The sequence below is a fragment of the Spathaspora passalidarum genome (genome assembly GCF_000223485.1).
Source record: "Spathaspora passalidarum NRRL Y-27907 unplaced genomic scaffold SPAPAscaffold_2, whole genome shotgun sequence".
NCBI lineage: Eukaryota > Fungi > Ascomycota > Pichiomycetes > Serinales > Debaryomycetaceae > Spathaspora > Spathaspora passalidarum.
Window position 1 is genome coordinate 1,788,829 of NW_006767426.1, and position 15,784 is coordinate 1,804,612.

Below are 15,784 nucleotides of genomic sequence, written 5' to 3' on the forward strand. Positions count from 1 at the left end.
ACGCGTTATCTAATGTGCGCAATGGATGACACAATTAGGCAAATCCTGCATACAACCCGTAAGCAACAACTGCGGTTTCATCTTGGACTCCTCCTCAATGATAGACAACTCAAACAAGAATAAACGAAAGGCAAATTTAACATTCTCCACCTAATTTATTTGCTTTTCTATAGAATCAGTTAATTTACTATGGTTTCATTCAAACATCTTGCATTACTTACACTCGTTGGCTCCGCTAATTGTTTATCCGTCCATGCCACCACTGGTTACTTCAACCAAGCCGCGCAACTCTTCAAATCCAACCCTGATCAATCAGTCCTCAATCTCCCACCACCACATCACGACACTGAGCCTATTCCAGGTGACTCACCCTTGGAAAAGTGCGACATTACCGAAGTGCAATTGTTGACTCTTGAAGAAATAAACTTGCTTCCTAATCCACCTAAAGCTGGCGCTAACTTGACTTTCACCGCTACTGGATTTGTCGGCAAGACCATCGAACCAGGGGCATATGTTGATGTGGATGTGCGTTATGGATTCATTAAGTTGATTCATCAAACTTTTGACTTGTGTGACGAAGTCGAAAAGGTGGACTTACAATGTCCTATCAACAAGGGCAACCAAGTCATTAGCAAGATTGTTGCAATCCCAGAAGAAGTTCCTCCAGGAAGATACTTTGTTACTGCTAGAGCTTATACTAAGGATGACGAGTATATTACTTGTTTGAGTGCAGTTATCGACTTCCCTGTCGTTAGAAACTAATCTGCTAGGGGTGCTTATAGAAGGAGCGGGGGGTTTCGCTTGCCAGAGCATTTGCTAATTGCTAATAGCTAATACTACAACTATCTAGATTTCTCTATTTGAAATGGTTTCCCATTGATTTTGTGTTTTCTCTTTTAATAAATGCATGTTTTACTATTCTCTTCTCTCTATACACTCTGGGGAAAAATTTGATTTGGGTTTTTCGAAGTAGCCAATAAGCCTCTTCTTCAACAACAACTGCAAAAGATGATCGAATTTGAACAGTACTTTTCAATTCAGATCTTCTTTATCATCTTGAGAGAGACATTGGAGACCGCTATCATCATCTCGGTTCTCTTGTCGTTCATAAACCAACGTTCCCACAAACAACCAGAACTCACCGAGGACTCATCGCCCGAACAGCATGCTGCCCATACCCATTTGCAAAAAGTGCAACGCAAGTTGAAACTCCAAGTATGGATCGGTGCTATTCTTGGACTAGTCGTTTGTTTCATCATTGGGTTAATTTTCATTATTAGTTTCTACTTTATCGGTAAGGACTACTGGTCATATACCGAACGAGTATGGGAAGGTGTATTTTCCCTCTTGTCTAGTATAATTATTACCATCATGGGGATTAGTTTACTCCGGATTAACAAAGTCATGAAGATCAAGTGGTGGATCAAATTAGGTGATGCATACAATAATGATATCAGTGAAGAAGGCGAAGAGGAGATTGCCAAGTTGGGTGATGACGATATTGAAGAAGATAGCATAGCTGAAAACGTCAATTATGGAGGAACTAGATCAAGCACAGAATCCGAAGAGGTTCCATTAACAGGTACCAGCAGAGCCTTAGAACAGGCTAGCACCAGATCCCACACCCACAGACAATCATTCACAAAACGTTACTTTCTTGCCATACTTCCATTAGTCACCACGCTTCGTGAAGGTCTTGAAGCCGTGGTTTTCGTAGGGGGAATCGGTATGTCGCAACCACCAACATCTCTTCCACTTGCCATCATATCGGGAATCACACTCGGTCTGATCATCGGGTACACTCTCTATCGAGGCGGGAACAAACTCTCCCTTCAATATTTCCTTATCTTCCTGACATGCTTCCTTTACACCGTGTCGGCCGGATTAATGTCACGAGGCGTCTGGTTCTTGGAATTGGAAAAGTATGTACGTGCTTGTGGTGGATTGGACGTTAGTGAAACTGGAAGTGGTCCTGGTAGTTATGATGTCGCCACTAGTGTATGGCATGTCAATTGTTGTAATGGGTTGAAAGACGGGTGGTGGATGGTGGCTAATGCTCTTGTTGGTTGGACTAATTCTGCCACCTACGGTAGTGTCATTAGCTATTGCTTGTATTGGTTGTTTGTTATTGTATGGTTGGAAGTCAAGTTGTATGAAGAAAGACACGGTGTTGTTCCTCTTGTTCCTGTCAAATGGCAGATCAAGAGAATCAAGAAGAAGATTAGACTATATGAAATGAGAAACCAACAAGAACAGCAGCACGAGCATGAACTTGAGAGCCAACCAAATAACAACGGAGGTGGAAATGGAGATGGAGATGAAGCCGAAGCTTTGTTAGGTTCATCGTAAAATAGTTTATAAAATTACGTATTTATTCCAAAAGTTTACATAAATCTAATTAATCTTCGTTATTTTGACGTTCTTCGTGATTTTGACTTTGTTCTTCATGTGCTTCTTCAACCGGTTCATCCTTCACAATCTGTGATTTGTGTTGAGCAAAGTATCTAGGCTCATCAAACACATGGTATCTATGTCCTCTAACCCCTTCACCTCTAAACATGCGAGGCATTCTTAAGTTTTCATCAACTTGCTCCTCGTTGATGTAATTATTACCATAGTAGAACCCGAGATCATCATCTCGCTTCTCTTCATCAGTCATCAACTTAAACTTAGCAACTTGCAATTCGGTATCGGTGATTGTACTTCTGGAAATTCTCGCATAGGCCACTTTTTTAACCCCTCTAAACAAAATGTACTCACACCATCTGTCCCAATCGGTATTATCGATATCATACATCCGACTTTGTTCACTGACATACGTATTGTAATTGCCCTTGAGCGGCTCAGTTACCAAATAACTCAACAACACCAATGGCCGGGTGGAATTGCCCATTAATTCAGTGACTCCCTGAGTCTGCAATCTTCTATCCTCTACGTCTTCTTCTTGTCCCAGATGGAACACAATGACATCAACCAATTCACCATATATGTCCAAAGTGGCAAAAATGGCAGGTGCCAATTCACCCACAGGAGAAGGCATCAAATGGTGTCTGCTTTCAATAATAGGGAACTTTGACAAAAGGGCAGCTCCCCAAGTATGCTTGTTGGGTCCAGGACCATAATCGACATACATTCCCAAATCCTCAGCAATCTTCTGGGTGAAATCCCGATTTCCACCAATAAGTCTCTGGGTGTCACTTTCAAGAAGTCCAATAATGTCGAGCTCGGCATCACGAATCAAATCTCTCATTCTAGTTTCCAGCGACCACATGTCGTTATCTAACCCGAAATGAACACACCAGATCCCTGCATTGAAGCTCTGGGCATCGGCATGGTATGGAACAGGTGCCGAGGTAGGATATCTCTTGATAAATGCAGCAAGAACAATTGCAGTGCACACTGTTAAAATTGTGGCTGTTTGTTTCAAGAAAGTACCGCTGATAAACGTAGTCTTGATAATTGTGCCCTTGCGTAAATTGAAATTGGCCACACCAGCTAAAATCAGGACAAACGAGCTAAACAAGATAATATCAGTACGTTCACGTAACAACGGACCTCCAGGAACAAAGGCATAGGCGACAATCCACACACTTCCCAATGAGATTATTATATCCACGAAAAACGCAAGGAAAAACGCGCCAGCAATATTATACCCTACAATGCCTTGCCAGATTATAGGTCCTATTGAGACCAAGTAGAATGAATACACAAGCGATCCAGCATACCCCAACCACCCTTCAAACAAATACAATACAACGGCACTACCCCCTCCGACAACTAAGTTGTAGCCTAATCCGCTAAATACATTAGGGTGATACTTAGCCGTGATGAATAAGGCAATTATAATTGTGGCAAATTGTAAAGGTCCACCTGTGATTGGGGTAGGTCCAGTAATGGGGAACCCATTCCAACTCCATGTAGCCAATGTCCCTGAATCAGAAAGATATGATTGAATAGCAAAGAAATACCCACCAAATCCTAATGAAGCAAGGAGAATAGATCCACCGGTTCTAGCCACTGGTTTCTTCTTTTCGCTGTCCTCAGTTTTAAACGAGGGTCCAGGAGTAAAGAAAGCCGCGAGCAAGCCTAGGAAGAGTCCAATGTTGTTATACCCGCCATTCTCATTATGCATGATTGGCCAGATTGGATTATTTGAAAAATTCAAGTATTTGGAAATGGAAGTGGCTAATAATCCTAATAAAACAGTAATAATATAAGAATGCAATTTCTTAGGTTGATCAGCCAAGATACCTAGTTCAATAATAAGCGAAATTACCGCGAATGATGTCCCTGCAGTAATCACCAATAATCTTTGTTCAGGATCAGGGACTTTAAATGCACCCACGCCTAAAACAACCGTCAAAACACGAGTGATATATGTAAACTTTGTAAAAAAACGTCTAACAAATGGTAAAATCAATAACAATGGTGATAAAAAGTAACAAGTAATAACAGCTTCATAACCTGAGAGTCCCATGTGCCATAATGGGAAATACCAGACACATAAAAAGATCGAGGTCGAGACTGACCAAAAAACAAACGAATTCCCAAGATTAGCCAAGAGTTCAAAAACAGTAAACTCATCGCCAATCGACTTGGTTTTGACTACTGGCTTTTCAATAGGCTTTTTTTTTGCTGGGGTAACAATTCCACACCCAGACCACTAAGAACAATGTCGACTTTGCTGAAGTCAATTGCCGACCATGAGTCAAAGAGAATATCCAAAAAGATTAGCCCCCATTCAAAGTACGCGTAGACTGAATATGCGCCAGCAACAATATGGACCTTGTGTTGGATAAACCAGTAAATCAAGGGAACAATAGTCAGGAAGAATGCCGTGGCGCTGTAGAATCTGGCTTTACGTTGGAAGGAGTTGCGTTCCGACAATAAAGTGATGCATACGGTCCAGGGAATAGTCAACACCATGTAACTAATCATAAACACGTCATGGGCATCATGATCATCGGTGGATGTAATATACATCCATCCACCAGCAGTGAATGTTCTCAAGGTCCCACTAAGTAAACCCACATAAGGCAAATAAGAATTCTGTTTGAAAAGACAAAGGAAATTGAAAAACAACAATAAGAATCTTGGTCCGGCTGTCAATGCAATCAAGATTTGGAAAATTGACCGTTCTGGATATCGATCACCAATAGTTGCAGAAACACTAGGGAACCATTCATCGGGGTATCCATACGAGGCATTCTGGACAATTTTGTAGTAATGCAAGTAACAGCCTACACCAACCGCCACGACAAATGCGGAATAGGCGAATGTAGTGTGTAAATAGGAGATAATGCTGGCATTGAATCGGAATATTTCCGACTTTTCATTGGCAACCGACACCGGTTGATTTTGTTCTGTGTCCGACATGATCCATCAATTGATGTCAATAGGTTTTTGTAGTTGACAATTGACTGGTAAAAAAAAATCAAACTTCAAAAGTTCCTAACCGCTAATGAAAACTAAACAAATCAAACAGCAGGAGATGGTAAAGTTTTAAATGGTTAAGGAGGTGGGGAGGAGGTTGGAGGGGCATTTTTGTTGTTTGGTTTGGGCTTTCCCAAATGGGAAATAAAACAAATCATGTGATGGGTGTCACATGATTGTGAATATGTCATGTGCCGTACATCACATGATCAGATTCAGTCCAGTAAAAATTCTTCTTTTAATAAGTGAAAAAAAACTTCATTATGATAAGTTGGACTTGGACCTGGACCAGATCAATTCAAGATATACAAAGATAGCAAGTCAGGATGGGTATGTTAGAGATGGAACTGACGTATGATTAGAATGATTACTAACAATTTTGTTCAGCTCGTTTAGACAATTATGATAACCACAAGAGACCTGAGTTAGTCTCATTCGATGATATCGATTACGACAACTTCCCCGATGTTGTCAAGGCCAGAAAATCAATGATGAGGGAAAACATGATCAGAACCGAAGAATTAAAAATAGCACATGAAGCTTTACGTAAATGCGCCGATTATCATAAACAAGATGGTGACAGAAACTGTAGAGCTTTGGCGTTGAAATATATGAAGATGCTTGATGATTTCAGACCTCAAGGTTACTTGGGCTACCAAAGAAACGATCCTTCCAAGTAAGTTGTTGGCGGTGGTACTATTTCCATATAATTTATCACACTCAACCATTGTGCTCATACAGAGATAACATTGCCATATTTAAAATTGCATCTTTTGGGAAAAGCAACATATATATCACGGAAAGCTCTCCTTTTACAAACGTGTTTTATTTTACAAACATATGTTACTTTCTCCCTGAATCCACCACTTTACCCCCCCCTTGGTTGTTATGCCGAAACACACATAATGACTCTCACACCAAAAACCTTTCTTTCTAGTCATGTTAGTTTATTATAATACATCAATTACCGTTAACATCCGATTGTATCTCAAATCCCCACGTATTCGTTCAGTGTATACATAAGATATATACAGTAGGTGTTCAACTTATAAACAAGGGGTTCACGTGACAGGGTCGTGCACCTTGTCGCAAAATCTTCTGCCCAATGAAAGTTTGTCGTTCGGGTGGTCGCTGCAAAAGCACAACGCCGACATTGGCAACAATTGTGCACAGGCGCACGACCAGCCAAAAATGTCCAACCAACCAACAGGGAATCCAACCACCACTTTGGAAAAAAAAACTTCAAAGCAACAGCAGCTAGTTCGACCTTGCTAATTGTATACAACCACTTAGAGAAAATGTTTCGTTTAGGTGCTCGTCAAGTTGCCCGTTCTACCGGTGCTAGGTATGTACATAACCAACGACGAAAGAGGAGGCTAATTTTGAGTGCTGAATGTGCAATGTGGATTCACCACTGAAATATTTTACGCATTGAAGAACGTGAGAGAGATTGAGTGTAGATATCTTGGAATTGCACCGCTAGTGAAACACCGGAATTGATTGAGAAGGAAAGGAAAGAAAAGAAGAGAGTTGGATCTGTTTCAATATACCTTAATTGGAGCACTATTCACAATTTTTTACTATGGGTACCATTTTGCAACACATTTAGGCTAATTCACAACAACAGTCGTACTAACACACTTTAGAAACTATGCCACTTTACGTGAAATTGAAATGCGTCTTAAGTCCATTAAGAACATTGAAAAGATCACCAACACCATGAAGGTTGTTGCTTCCACCAGATTAAACAAGGCCCAAAGAGCCATGACCGCTTCTCGTGTGTTCCACAAGTCTGAAGCTGAATTCTTGGAAAACACCGAACCAGAAAAGAACGCAGAAGAAAAGACCTTACTTGTTGTTGTCTCCTCCGATAAGGGTTTGTGTGGTTCCATCCATTCCCAAATCTCCAAGTACGCCAGAAAGAGAATTGCCGAATTAAACGGTAATGCTGACGTTGTTGCCATTGGTGACAAGGTTAGACAACAATTAACCAGAACCCACGCCGACAGTGTCAAGTTGGCCTTCAACGGTATCGGTAAGGAAGCTCCTAACTTTTACGAAGTTGCTTTAATGGTTGACGAAATCAAGAAGTTGGGTGAATACGCCAACATTGAAGTCTTATACAACAAGTTCACCTCCGGTGTTTCTTTCGAACCATCCACCTTCAACGCCTACACTGCTGCTGCCATTGAAGCCGCTCAAGGTTTAAGCAAGTACGACTTGGAATCTGAAGACATTTCCTCCACCGCTTCCGAATTCGGATTGGCCAACTCATTATTATCCGCCATGGCTGAAGGTTACGCCTCTGAAATCTCCGCCAGAAGAAACGCTATGGATAACGCTTCTAAGAACGCTGGTGATATGATCAACAAGTACACCATCTTGTATAACAGATCCAGACAAGCTGTCATTACCAACGAATTGGTTGATATTATTACCGGTGCTTCTTCCTTGGATTAAGCGTTTTTATATACAACATTATATATATATTAAAAGAGGTTTCTCTCAATACAAATCATACATCGTGCCTATGTCTTTTCCTTTTTGTTTTATTGTTTTTTGATTTATTTTTTTACCTATGTAGATCTTCTATATATGTTTAGTCTACTTTAATAGCCCCGTATACTCTTTTTACAAATGCCAACCCTGTTAATACACCTATACTCCCACAGGTCACACCCATAATCAAACATGCACAAGCCATGTACCCAAAGTACAACACCCCACTGACAAAATCACCCACATTCAACACTGTGAAATAATAGTATATCGAGTACGCGAAAACGTACCATCCGATACTACTCCCCACTTGGAAACTAAGCCAGGTCCAGTTGGAATCCTGGTAAATCATAAGCAGGATGTAATGCGCTATGATTGTCGATTCCACGATTATGATGATTAGCATGATGATGGTGACGAGAAGGAAGCCGTACATGTAGTAAAAAGTCGTCTTTTCCAACCACACCGATTGGAAAATGAACAGAAGTTCAACAAACACAATGCCAAAGGGGATAAGACCGTAGGTTAATGTGCGCGTTATGTATGCTGGTATCCAAGAAAATGCAGGCAGCACAGTATGGATCTTTTCCGGCGATACAGGTCTGTCCAAGGGTGTGGTTGAAAGGGAGGAGTTTTTGGAAGTGTTGAATTTGCGCTTGTTTCCGTATATGGCCCCTATTATGCCAAGTGGACATTGAATGAGGGTAAATAACAATATGAGGATCATGATTGTTCCGAAGGGAAGTGCCGTGGAGGATTCTTTGGCCCAGACGAAGAAGTTCAATAGGAGAACAACAATAAATATGAACATAGGCAACATGCCGCTGAAAAGGAGGGATAGTTTGATTGTTCTTCCTCGAGGATACTGTTGGTTCAAGGGATCACCGTTGAACACCTTATACAAGATTATCCCCGAGTATGAGGATACCAATGCCGAACCAATAAAACAGAATATCATAAGCGAGAAAGTTTGACCGCGGTGATTGGTGAATATGGTGAATCTGGTCCCACCAAAGGAATCAAACACGAATATAGAGACTACACCAACACTAGCAATCAACATTTGAATACCACCAGATACTAATACCGTCAACAAGAGTGTAGCTGGAGGAACACGATGAACGTCATCGAACAAACGCCTCCAGGTACTATCCGGGGCACTAGTGTCAAATTCGTGCATTGGCAATGGTGATTTAGTACCCGCGGGCGGGATATCCTTTTTCAAAACCTTGACTAAGACAATCATGACAATCAATGAGCCTAAAAAGATCAAGATGATGGAATTGATAAAGGAGATCCAATGGATGTGCACGTGTGCTCCATTAGTTTCATTTTCATAGTACAAATCCCAACGGGAATCGTAATCCACCGAGTTGTCTTCTCTCCAGTATACTGCGTAAGTATATGGAATAAGGGTCTTTTGGTGAATCAAGTTGCCATCCTTGTCTGCACTATACTTTATGGCAAAGTTTTTGTAATTCTTGGACGAACCAGGACATTGTTCATTCAGGACACTTTTGGGATACACTTCAAAACCGACAATAGTATATTTACCGTTTGTCTCACGATGATACCTTATAACCAACATGAAGTGATTATAGATATAACTGACATCGTCCTTGACAAACCCCAAGGGGAACCCTGCGGCATAGTATTTCCTGTTTCGGTTTGAGCTTTCAAAAGTAGTAGCACCAGGCAACCCGTCAATCAACCACTGGACGACATACCCACTCTTGATCAACACATCGGCCCGCTTAAGTCCCGTTTCGCTGGTCCGCAAATCGCAAAGACGACTACAGGGGGCATCGATTCCGAACTTCAAGTCGTACGAACTCAGCCAGATGCGATCGCCTCGTAGTATTTCCCCAAGGGACAAGTGCACTGGGTGGGCATCGCCCATGGGTGGACAGACAAACGGGAGGGAGTAGTAACTGTATGGAAGTTGTGTTGAATCTGATTCGACTTTATTGACTAGTAAGTCGACTTTATCACCGGGTTTGTAGTAGTTGGGCAGGAAAGATACGTCAAAGGCATGGCCGTAGATGAATCCTGGTAGCAATAGTAGACATAGTAGCCACATCATCATGATGTAGTTTTATAGATTAATGATTATATGTTTATGCAAACTGATTTTCTGTGGATGCAACACCTTGATTACTCTGGGAGGGAGAGGGATGTATCACTTTGAACGGGTGTACTGCAATGTAAACAAAGAAATGAATGTGGTGGTGAAAATTGGGTTTAAAAAAAAATGGAACCATGCGGCCTTATGATCCCCCAACGCGCCAAAAATAGCACAGACCTTACACCGTCACATCTATAACGGTTACATAAAAATCTCTATTAACATACACATACTCTATTCCTTCAACGACTCCATGGCTTCTCGGATCAAGTAGTTCCCCTTGGGATCCAAGTTTAGTGCTATGGTAAACTCTTTGATTGCCAGAAACTTGTCATTCTGGATCTTGTACAATTGTCCAAGCAAGAAATGCACGCTTGCTTCATCAGGTGCCAACTCTTTCAAGATCTCAAAACTCTTTAATGCAGCGGGGTACTGCTGCAAACTAAACAACAACTGTGCCTTCTTAAACAAGGGAAGCGGGTTCAACGGTTGTAGCTGATTGGCAAGCTCATACTGTCTCAATGCTAAGTTCTTCTTGTTGAGCTTTTCTAAAACCATCCCAACACAACATATGAGGATGATGTTGATGGGGTTTATTGACACCGCTTTCCGGAAATGATAGTCCGCCTTTTGATAATCACCTAAATTGATGTACACCATCCCAATACCATACAAGGCATTATAATGTCTAGGGTTTAATAACAAACTAACCCGGAAAGACTCCAACGCCATTTCATAATTGTCATTACCAAAATATTCATGCCCTTTCAAAGTGTACGCATATGCAAACTTGCTATCCAATTTGATCGCCTTATTGAAGCACTTGATGGCTTCATCAGGCTCATGGGTAAGGGAAAACAAGTTACCAATGGTACACCACGTTATTGGAGAATTGGCGTCCAAATCATGCAATTCGTTAGCCAAATATGTCAATTCGACTTTCTGATGGAGATGCCAGAGCAACGTCAGGAAATATTCCATATCTTGCAATCGAGTCCGATCTAATTTCCGCAACTTGCTGAAATAATATTCTGATTGCTTATAATTGACAATTTCATAATGTAACCTTCCAAGCTTGCTCAATACCCATGGAGTTTGTTTTTCGTTCTCATTCAACGACTCCAATAGTCTGATGGCTTTGTAACAGTCGTATTTCGTCATGCACTTGTAGCCCTTGGCGAGTATGGTGTAGAGACTGAGCAAGTACTTTTCACCCTTTTCGATTTCTTTAGATACCATGATTGACGAAGTGGAGCTGGACGAAGAAGTTGATGTTTGATGGTGGAGTCCTGACTCTAATGTAGCTGAATTGTTTCGTTTTAATGCTCGCACTGGTCGTTTCGCCGGTGCTGCAGCATGGTCAGGGTTGGAGCTGGTTGCTGGCTGCGATATCAATCTCGATGTGATTTTGGAATACGTACTGTCTCGTTTCTTGTCTGTGTCCACGGGGAAACTGGGTTTGGTGAATTCAAACGTGTCGTTGTGTGTGTTGTGATTACTGTTTAGATTTGACTTCCGCAACGGAGCATCAGGAACCAGAGGATGTTTAATACGTGGCGTGGAAAACGTATTCGAAAAAGAATCATCATGATGTATAACTTTTTTTGTATCTGATGCAAATGGGTTAGTTAGACTGGGGCCAACGGTACTCTCAATAAAACTATCATCGGTAAACACAACTTTGGAACCCATGGGTTTGTACATTGCCTTGACTCGGACATTGACTCCCAACTTGCACAACTCCTGAAACGCCTCAAAGTCAAACTGATTGTACTTTATAGCTTGGGTATAATTCAACGCACTGTTCTTGACATCATTAATTCCACGATACAAGTCTCCCAAAACATGGTAAATCAGGGATGTGTCTGGGTATATGCTTCTATTATTCTCATAATCAAACCGTTGACTAGACGTGCTGAAGTAGTTGCTGGCTGCCTTTTCATTGCTGTACATATAACTCACTTTCTGTAGTTGGTAGATCCCTTCTTTGAACTTGTCTAATTGTAAACAGCATTTTGCAAACAACCACAAACATCCCAAATGGTTCAACCCGGAAACGCCAGCCAACTTGTGATAGCACGACTTGTACTTGTTCTGTCGGTAGAGTGTCAAACAGTACAAGTATAATGAGTCCATATTGTTGTCGTCAATAGCTAGTAATCGCTCACAGGTGAATTCAGCATTGCCATAGTTGAAAGTGTCTAGCGAGTGGATGATTATGGAACGGAGATGTTGTTGGATGTATTGCTGGTTGGGCGTGGGTGTAGGTGTAGATATAGAGTCACTCGAAATGCCTACATTAGCATCAGGCTCTGCTGTCTGCATGGCTGACCACAGTTTTATTGTTGGTGTTGATGTTTGTGTAGTCTAATTTCAAAGTGTTGTGATTTTTACTTTGTGCGAACATAAACACCAACAAAGATCACTAGACTGCAACATCAACATAACACTATACAGACATAGTATAACTACAATAAAGCTAATTATTACATATATTAATACTATACATCTCAGTCGTTTTATTTTACCAAAAAAAGCAAATCGTCCTAGCAAACTATTTTACACTACTTCTTATTCTTAATCACAAAAGTATGGTTTCCCAGCATGTCACTGGAATACGCCAACAACTTCTCCTTCTTGCCGCTTCCTGGTCTCTTTATTGGAAGCGACAGTTTACTTCCATCTGTTGAAGTCACAACCGACTCTGGCGACTTATCCATATTTCCAAATCCCAAGGGGGACGTCGTCATCATGGGCCCATTCCCCAATGGTGGTGTAGAATTAGCTTGTGGCCCGCCGTGAACTGGCGTGTGTGGTTTAGACAGCGATATCACTCCACCAGCCAACATGTATGGGGAACTGAACCCGGTTCCACTGGTGGCACGAGGGGTAGTTGGTGTAGTCATTGATCGATTCATGTCCAGAGAATGCTTTTGTTGTCGCTTGATGGTGCCGGTAGTACCGTTAATACTACTGCTGGTGCTATCAACAGAATCCTCAAAATCATCATGAACTCGAATATACCCCTGTGCTCGTAACTCTTCATCCTTTAATTTGGTTTCTTCTCTCGCTTTAGCAAGCAATTCTTGGGCCTTGCCTAAACTGACTGTTGGTGTCAGACATGAACTAACAACAGGAACCGAGTCATCAATATCAATGGTGGCCGTCATCAACGCCTTCATCCAGCCACGCATCTCTTCTTCGGTATTCACAGCAAAATAATGTGTTTTAGGTTGTGTAAAAGTTAATCCCTTCTTGAACCCAGGTGCTGGGGGCACAACCTTGAAACAGTAACTACCAGCGAGGGTGGAACTGGCAATCAACGCTTTATACTTGTCTGAATCAGAATCAGTACTTATCGGCAACACTTTATGGGCCGTTATGTCAATTAACCCCTTCTCCTTATTATCCTTCAATGACGTAAAGTACGATAATCGCGTGCCATGAAGGGTGAAAAACCTCAGTCTCCAAGCAAGCGTATTACCACTACGTTTCGACATCCATCCACTGAAATTGGCAGTCTTGATTGCTTCCTCAGGGTTAATCTCACGAATTCCTTCCTGGAACGCACTGGTCTTCAGTTTCTTACTTGTGGTTAAGTTACGGAAATTTTGCGTAGAACTGCTTCTAAAACTCTTAAGACGGGACGTGCTAGGCATGGCATTCGATAATGAAGTCGGGTCTGATTTTGGTTCGTCGCTGGAATCAGTATTGTTGCCGTTATTGCTAAACAAATCCTTGGTTTTGATTCGAGGAAGTACCTTTTTACGTTTAGGTGAAAGCGAAGCGTCATCTATATCCACTGGTGATGATGATGATTTATCAGTGGCATCAGTACCGGCGGTGCCGGCAGTGCCTCCAGTGGCAGGAGTAGCTGCTCGCTTATCTTCAACATTCAATGGAGGAATATTGGCAAGGTCATCCTTCTTCTTGCCAACGTCATCACTAGATAAAAATGAAAACAAACTCGAATGCCTCTTGTGTGGCGATGTAGTTCTCTTTACCGAATCATTACGCTTGTGGTAGGCACTCCCACTGTCATACAATGACGAGCTAGGTCTTTCACTAGCAGCAGTTCTAGTCATATAGCTTCCCGAGGGTGATCGAAGATCCTCACTTCCTGCGCCAAATCTAAACGTGGAACCCATGGGCGAGTTGCCATTACTTGTAGGTGGTTCAGGGGCTTTCCTAGGAGACATAAAAGAGTCTGGCCTTGGGGTATAAGCCGGGGTAGGTGGTTTGGTGAGATCATCCAAGGATTGGGATTTTGACTTTTTGTGGCTTTTGAATGTTGTTTCCAGAGGTGATAACATGACTGATGGCATAAGTTGTTCTTGGTGTTGGTTTTGCTGTTGTTCAATGATCGGTTTAGGCTTGGCAAACTCATCTGCGCGTTCTTCGGTAATCAAGGTAGTGGCGGCCGATGGTGGTGAATAGAATGAATTGGTATCCTTATGCGTAGATGATGTCAGTTGGGAATTAGTTCTAGACTCCAACTTAGGCTTCTTGATTAACCCCTTCAATCGTTCAATTTCCTTATTGACTTCGAATCTGGTACCAAATGAATTGATATCCAATTCTTTCAAATGGGCCAATTCAAGTTGAAACAAAATGTCACCGGTAATTTTATGTTGCACAAACTTGTTGGAAATGTCACTGTCAAATCCTCTGCGCATGAAATGAACGGCAACCTCCTTGGGACTCCAAGATATAGCCTGGGATGGGTCAAGAATACCTACATCGTCATGGTTGCTTGTCGAAGTGCTAAATGTGATTGACTCCTTACTGAGGATGGTATTGTCAGGAGATGGATGGCCATCTTTAATTTCCTTCAAGGCCTTGTCTATTTCACTATTGAGGTTATTATGCGAGGTATTGGCATTCATCTTGGCATTTATGTTGAGTTTGTCAAAGGCATCAACCATGATTGGTTCGTGGTCGTCATGTTCAGCTATCGTAGGGGTGGTGTTTGCTCCGATTATTCCAAGGCCGGTTGGAGGTGGACCAGATGCGGCGGCAGCGGCGGTTGCAGTACTAGCACCGACATGTCTGCTACGACTTCTACTCCTCAACAACTCGCCTTCGGATTCTTCTGGAACTAGCAATTGTGTGAATGAGTTGGGATACAAACCGACTTCGTTGGTCAACAAGTTTTTACCCATATACCACCCGTCATTGTACTCGCTGTCATCGGCAATGACTTCGACTTTATCGCCCACTTTTAGGGATAATTCGTCGCCTAGACGGGCATTGAATTGTTTTATACAAATGTAGATGGCGCCAGTCATGGTGCTAATGTATGATTATGTTGGGTGGGGGGAAGGGGACAAGGAGGATGGGAGGATGGATATGGAAGGTAGTTGGTATATAGGTTATGGAAATTCTAAGATGCGCGTGGCGTTGCTTACGTGTCTTTCCAGTTCAGTGAGGTGTTGTTTCCTTTAGAGGGCAGTTTTCGTCTGGATTGTGTCTGTGTTGGTATACAGCGGGGAAATATATTTGTATTAGAGTTTCCTAGATGTGAAACTTTTGGTAAAGGCTATAGTTGCTGTTTTTTGTAGTGTGGTATGGGTCAGTTGTTATTTCTTTAGGTTGAGTGTACCAGCATTTGTTTTTATTAATCGTGAGCAAGGAAAAAAAAAAAAAAAGTAACGAAACAAAAAAAAAAAAAAAACAACAAAAAAAAAAATTAATTAAAAATTCATTAGTAAAAAAAAAAAAAGAAAC

General features: G+C 41.7%; 8 protein-coding genes across 8 annotated transcripts; 4 read left to right on the forward strand and 4 right to left on the reverse strand. All coding sequences in view use genetic code 12, as the record gives it.

Moving 5' to 3' along the window:
- Positions 1 to 148: 148 nt before the first annotated feature.
- On the forward strand, positions 149 to 920 carry SPAPADRAFT_59923 (sterol transporter; the record flags this gene model as incomplete). Its single annotated transcript, XM_007374013.1, has 1 exon — positions 149 to 920. The coding sequence occupies one exon, from the start codon at positions 190 to 192 to the stop codon at positions 760 to 762; it is 573 nt and encodes a 190-aa protein (XP_007374075.1).
- A 45-nt stretch (positions 921 to 965) lies between these two features.
- On the reverse strand, positions 966 to 5,376 carry CWH43 (Cwh43p; the record flags this gene model as incomplete). Its single annotated transcript, XM_007374014.1, has 2 exons — positions 966 to 4,635; positions 4,656 to 5,376. 2 exons carry the CDS (start codon positions 5,374 to 5,376, stop codon positions 2,399 to 2,401), a joined length of 2,958 nt encoding a protein of 985 aa, XP_007374076.1.
- On the forward strand, positions 1,009 to 2,349 carry FTH2 (Fth2p; the record flags this gene model as incomplete). The annotated part of the gene is made up of 2 exons (XM_007374015.1): positions 1,009 to 1,527; positions 1,606 to 2,349. 2 exons carry the CDS (start codon positions 1,009 to 1,011, stop codon positions 2,347 to 2,349), a joined length of 1,263 nt encoding a protein of 420 aa, XP_007374077.1.
- A 346-nt stretch (positions 5,377 to 5,722) lies between the features above and the next one.
- On the forward strand, positions 5,723 to 6,407 carry SPAPADRAFT_59932 (uncharacterized protein; the record flags this gene model as incomplete). The annotated part of the gene is made up of 2 exons (XM_007374016.1): positions 5,723 to 5,763; positions 5,821 to 6,407. The coding sequence occupies 2 exons, from the start codon at positions 5,760 to 5,762 to the stop codon at positions 6,111 to 6,113; spliced, it is 297 nt and encodes a 98-aa protein (XP_007374078.1).
- Positions 6,408 to 6,709: 302 nt separating this feature from the next.
- ATP3 (F1F0 ATP synthase subunit gamma) lies at positions 6,710 to 7,961 on the forward strand (the record flags this gene model as incomplete). The annotated part of the gene is made up of 2 exons (XM_007374017.1): positions 6,710 to 6,778; positions 7,080 to 7,961. The coding sequence occupies 2 exons, from the start codon at positions 6,732 to 6,734 to the stop codon at positions 7,891 to 7,893; spliced, it is 861 nt and encodes a 286-aa protein (XP_007374079.1).
- Positions 7,962 to 8,032: 71 nt separating this feature from the next.
- On the reverse strand, positions 8,033 to 10,012 carry SPAPADRAFT_134252 (uncharacterized protein; the record flags this gene model as incomplete). The annotated part of the gene is made up of 1 exon (XM_007374018.1): positions 8,033 to 10,012. The coding sequence occupies one exon, from the start codon at positions 10,010 to 10,012 to the stop codon at positions 8,033 to 8,035; it is 1,980 nt and encodes a 659-aa protein (XP_007374080.1).
- Positions 10,013 to 10,141: 129 nt separating this feature from the next.
- Positions 10,142 to 11,220, reverse strand: CDC27 (anaphase promoting complex subunit; the record flags this gene model as incomplete). Its single annotated transcript, XM_007374019.1, has 1 exon — positions 10,142 to 11,220. A coding segment is annotated over one exon (929 nt), but the record flags the coding sequence as incomplete, so codon positions are not given.
- Positions 11,221 to 12,536: 1,316 nt separating this feature from the next.
- Positions 12,537 to 15,711, reverse strand: BOI2 (Boi2p; the record flags this gene model as incomplete). Its single annotated transcript, XM_007374020.1, has 3 exons — positions 12,537 to 12,709; positions 12,800 to 14,245; positions 14,270 to 15,711. 3 exons carry the CDS (start codon positions 15,343 to 15,345, stop codon positions 12,622 to 12,624), a joined length of 2,610 nt encoding a protein of 869 aa, XP_007374082.1.
- Between the last annotated feature and the right edge of the window lie 73 nt (positions 15,712 to 15,784).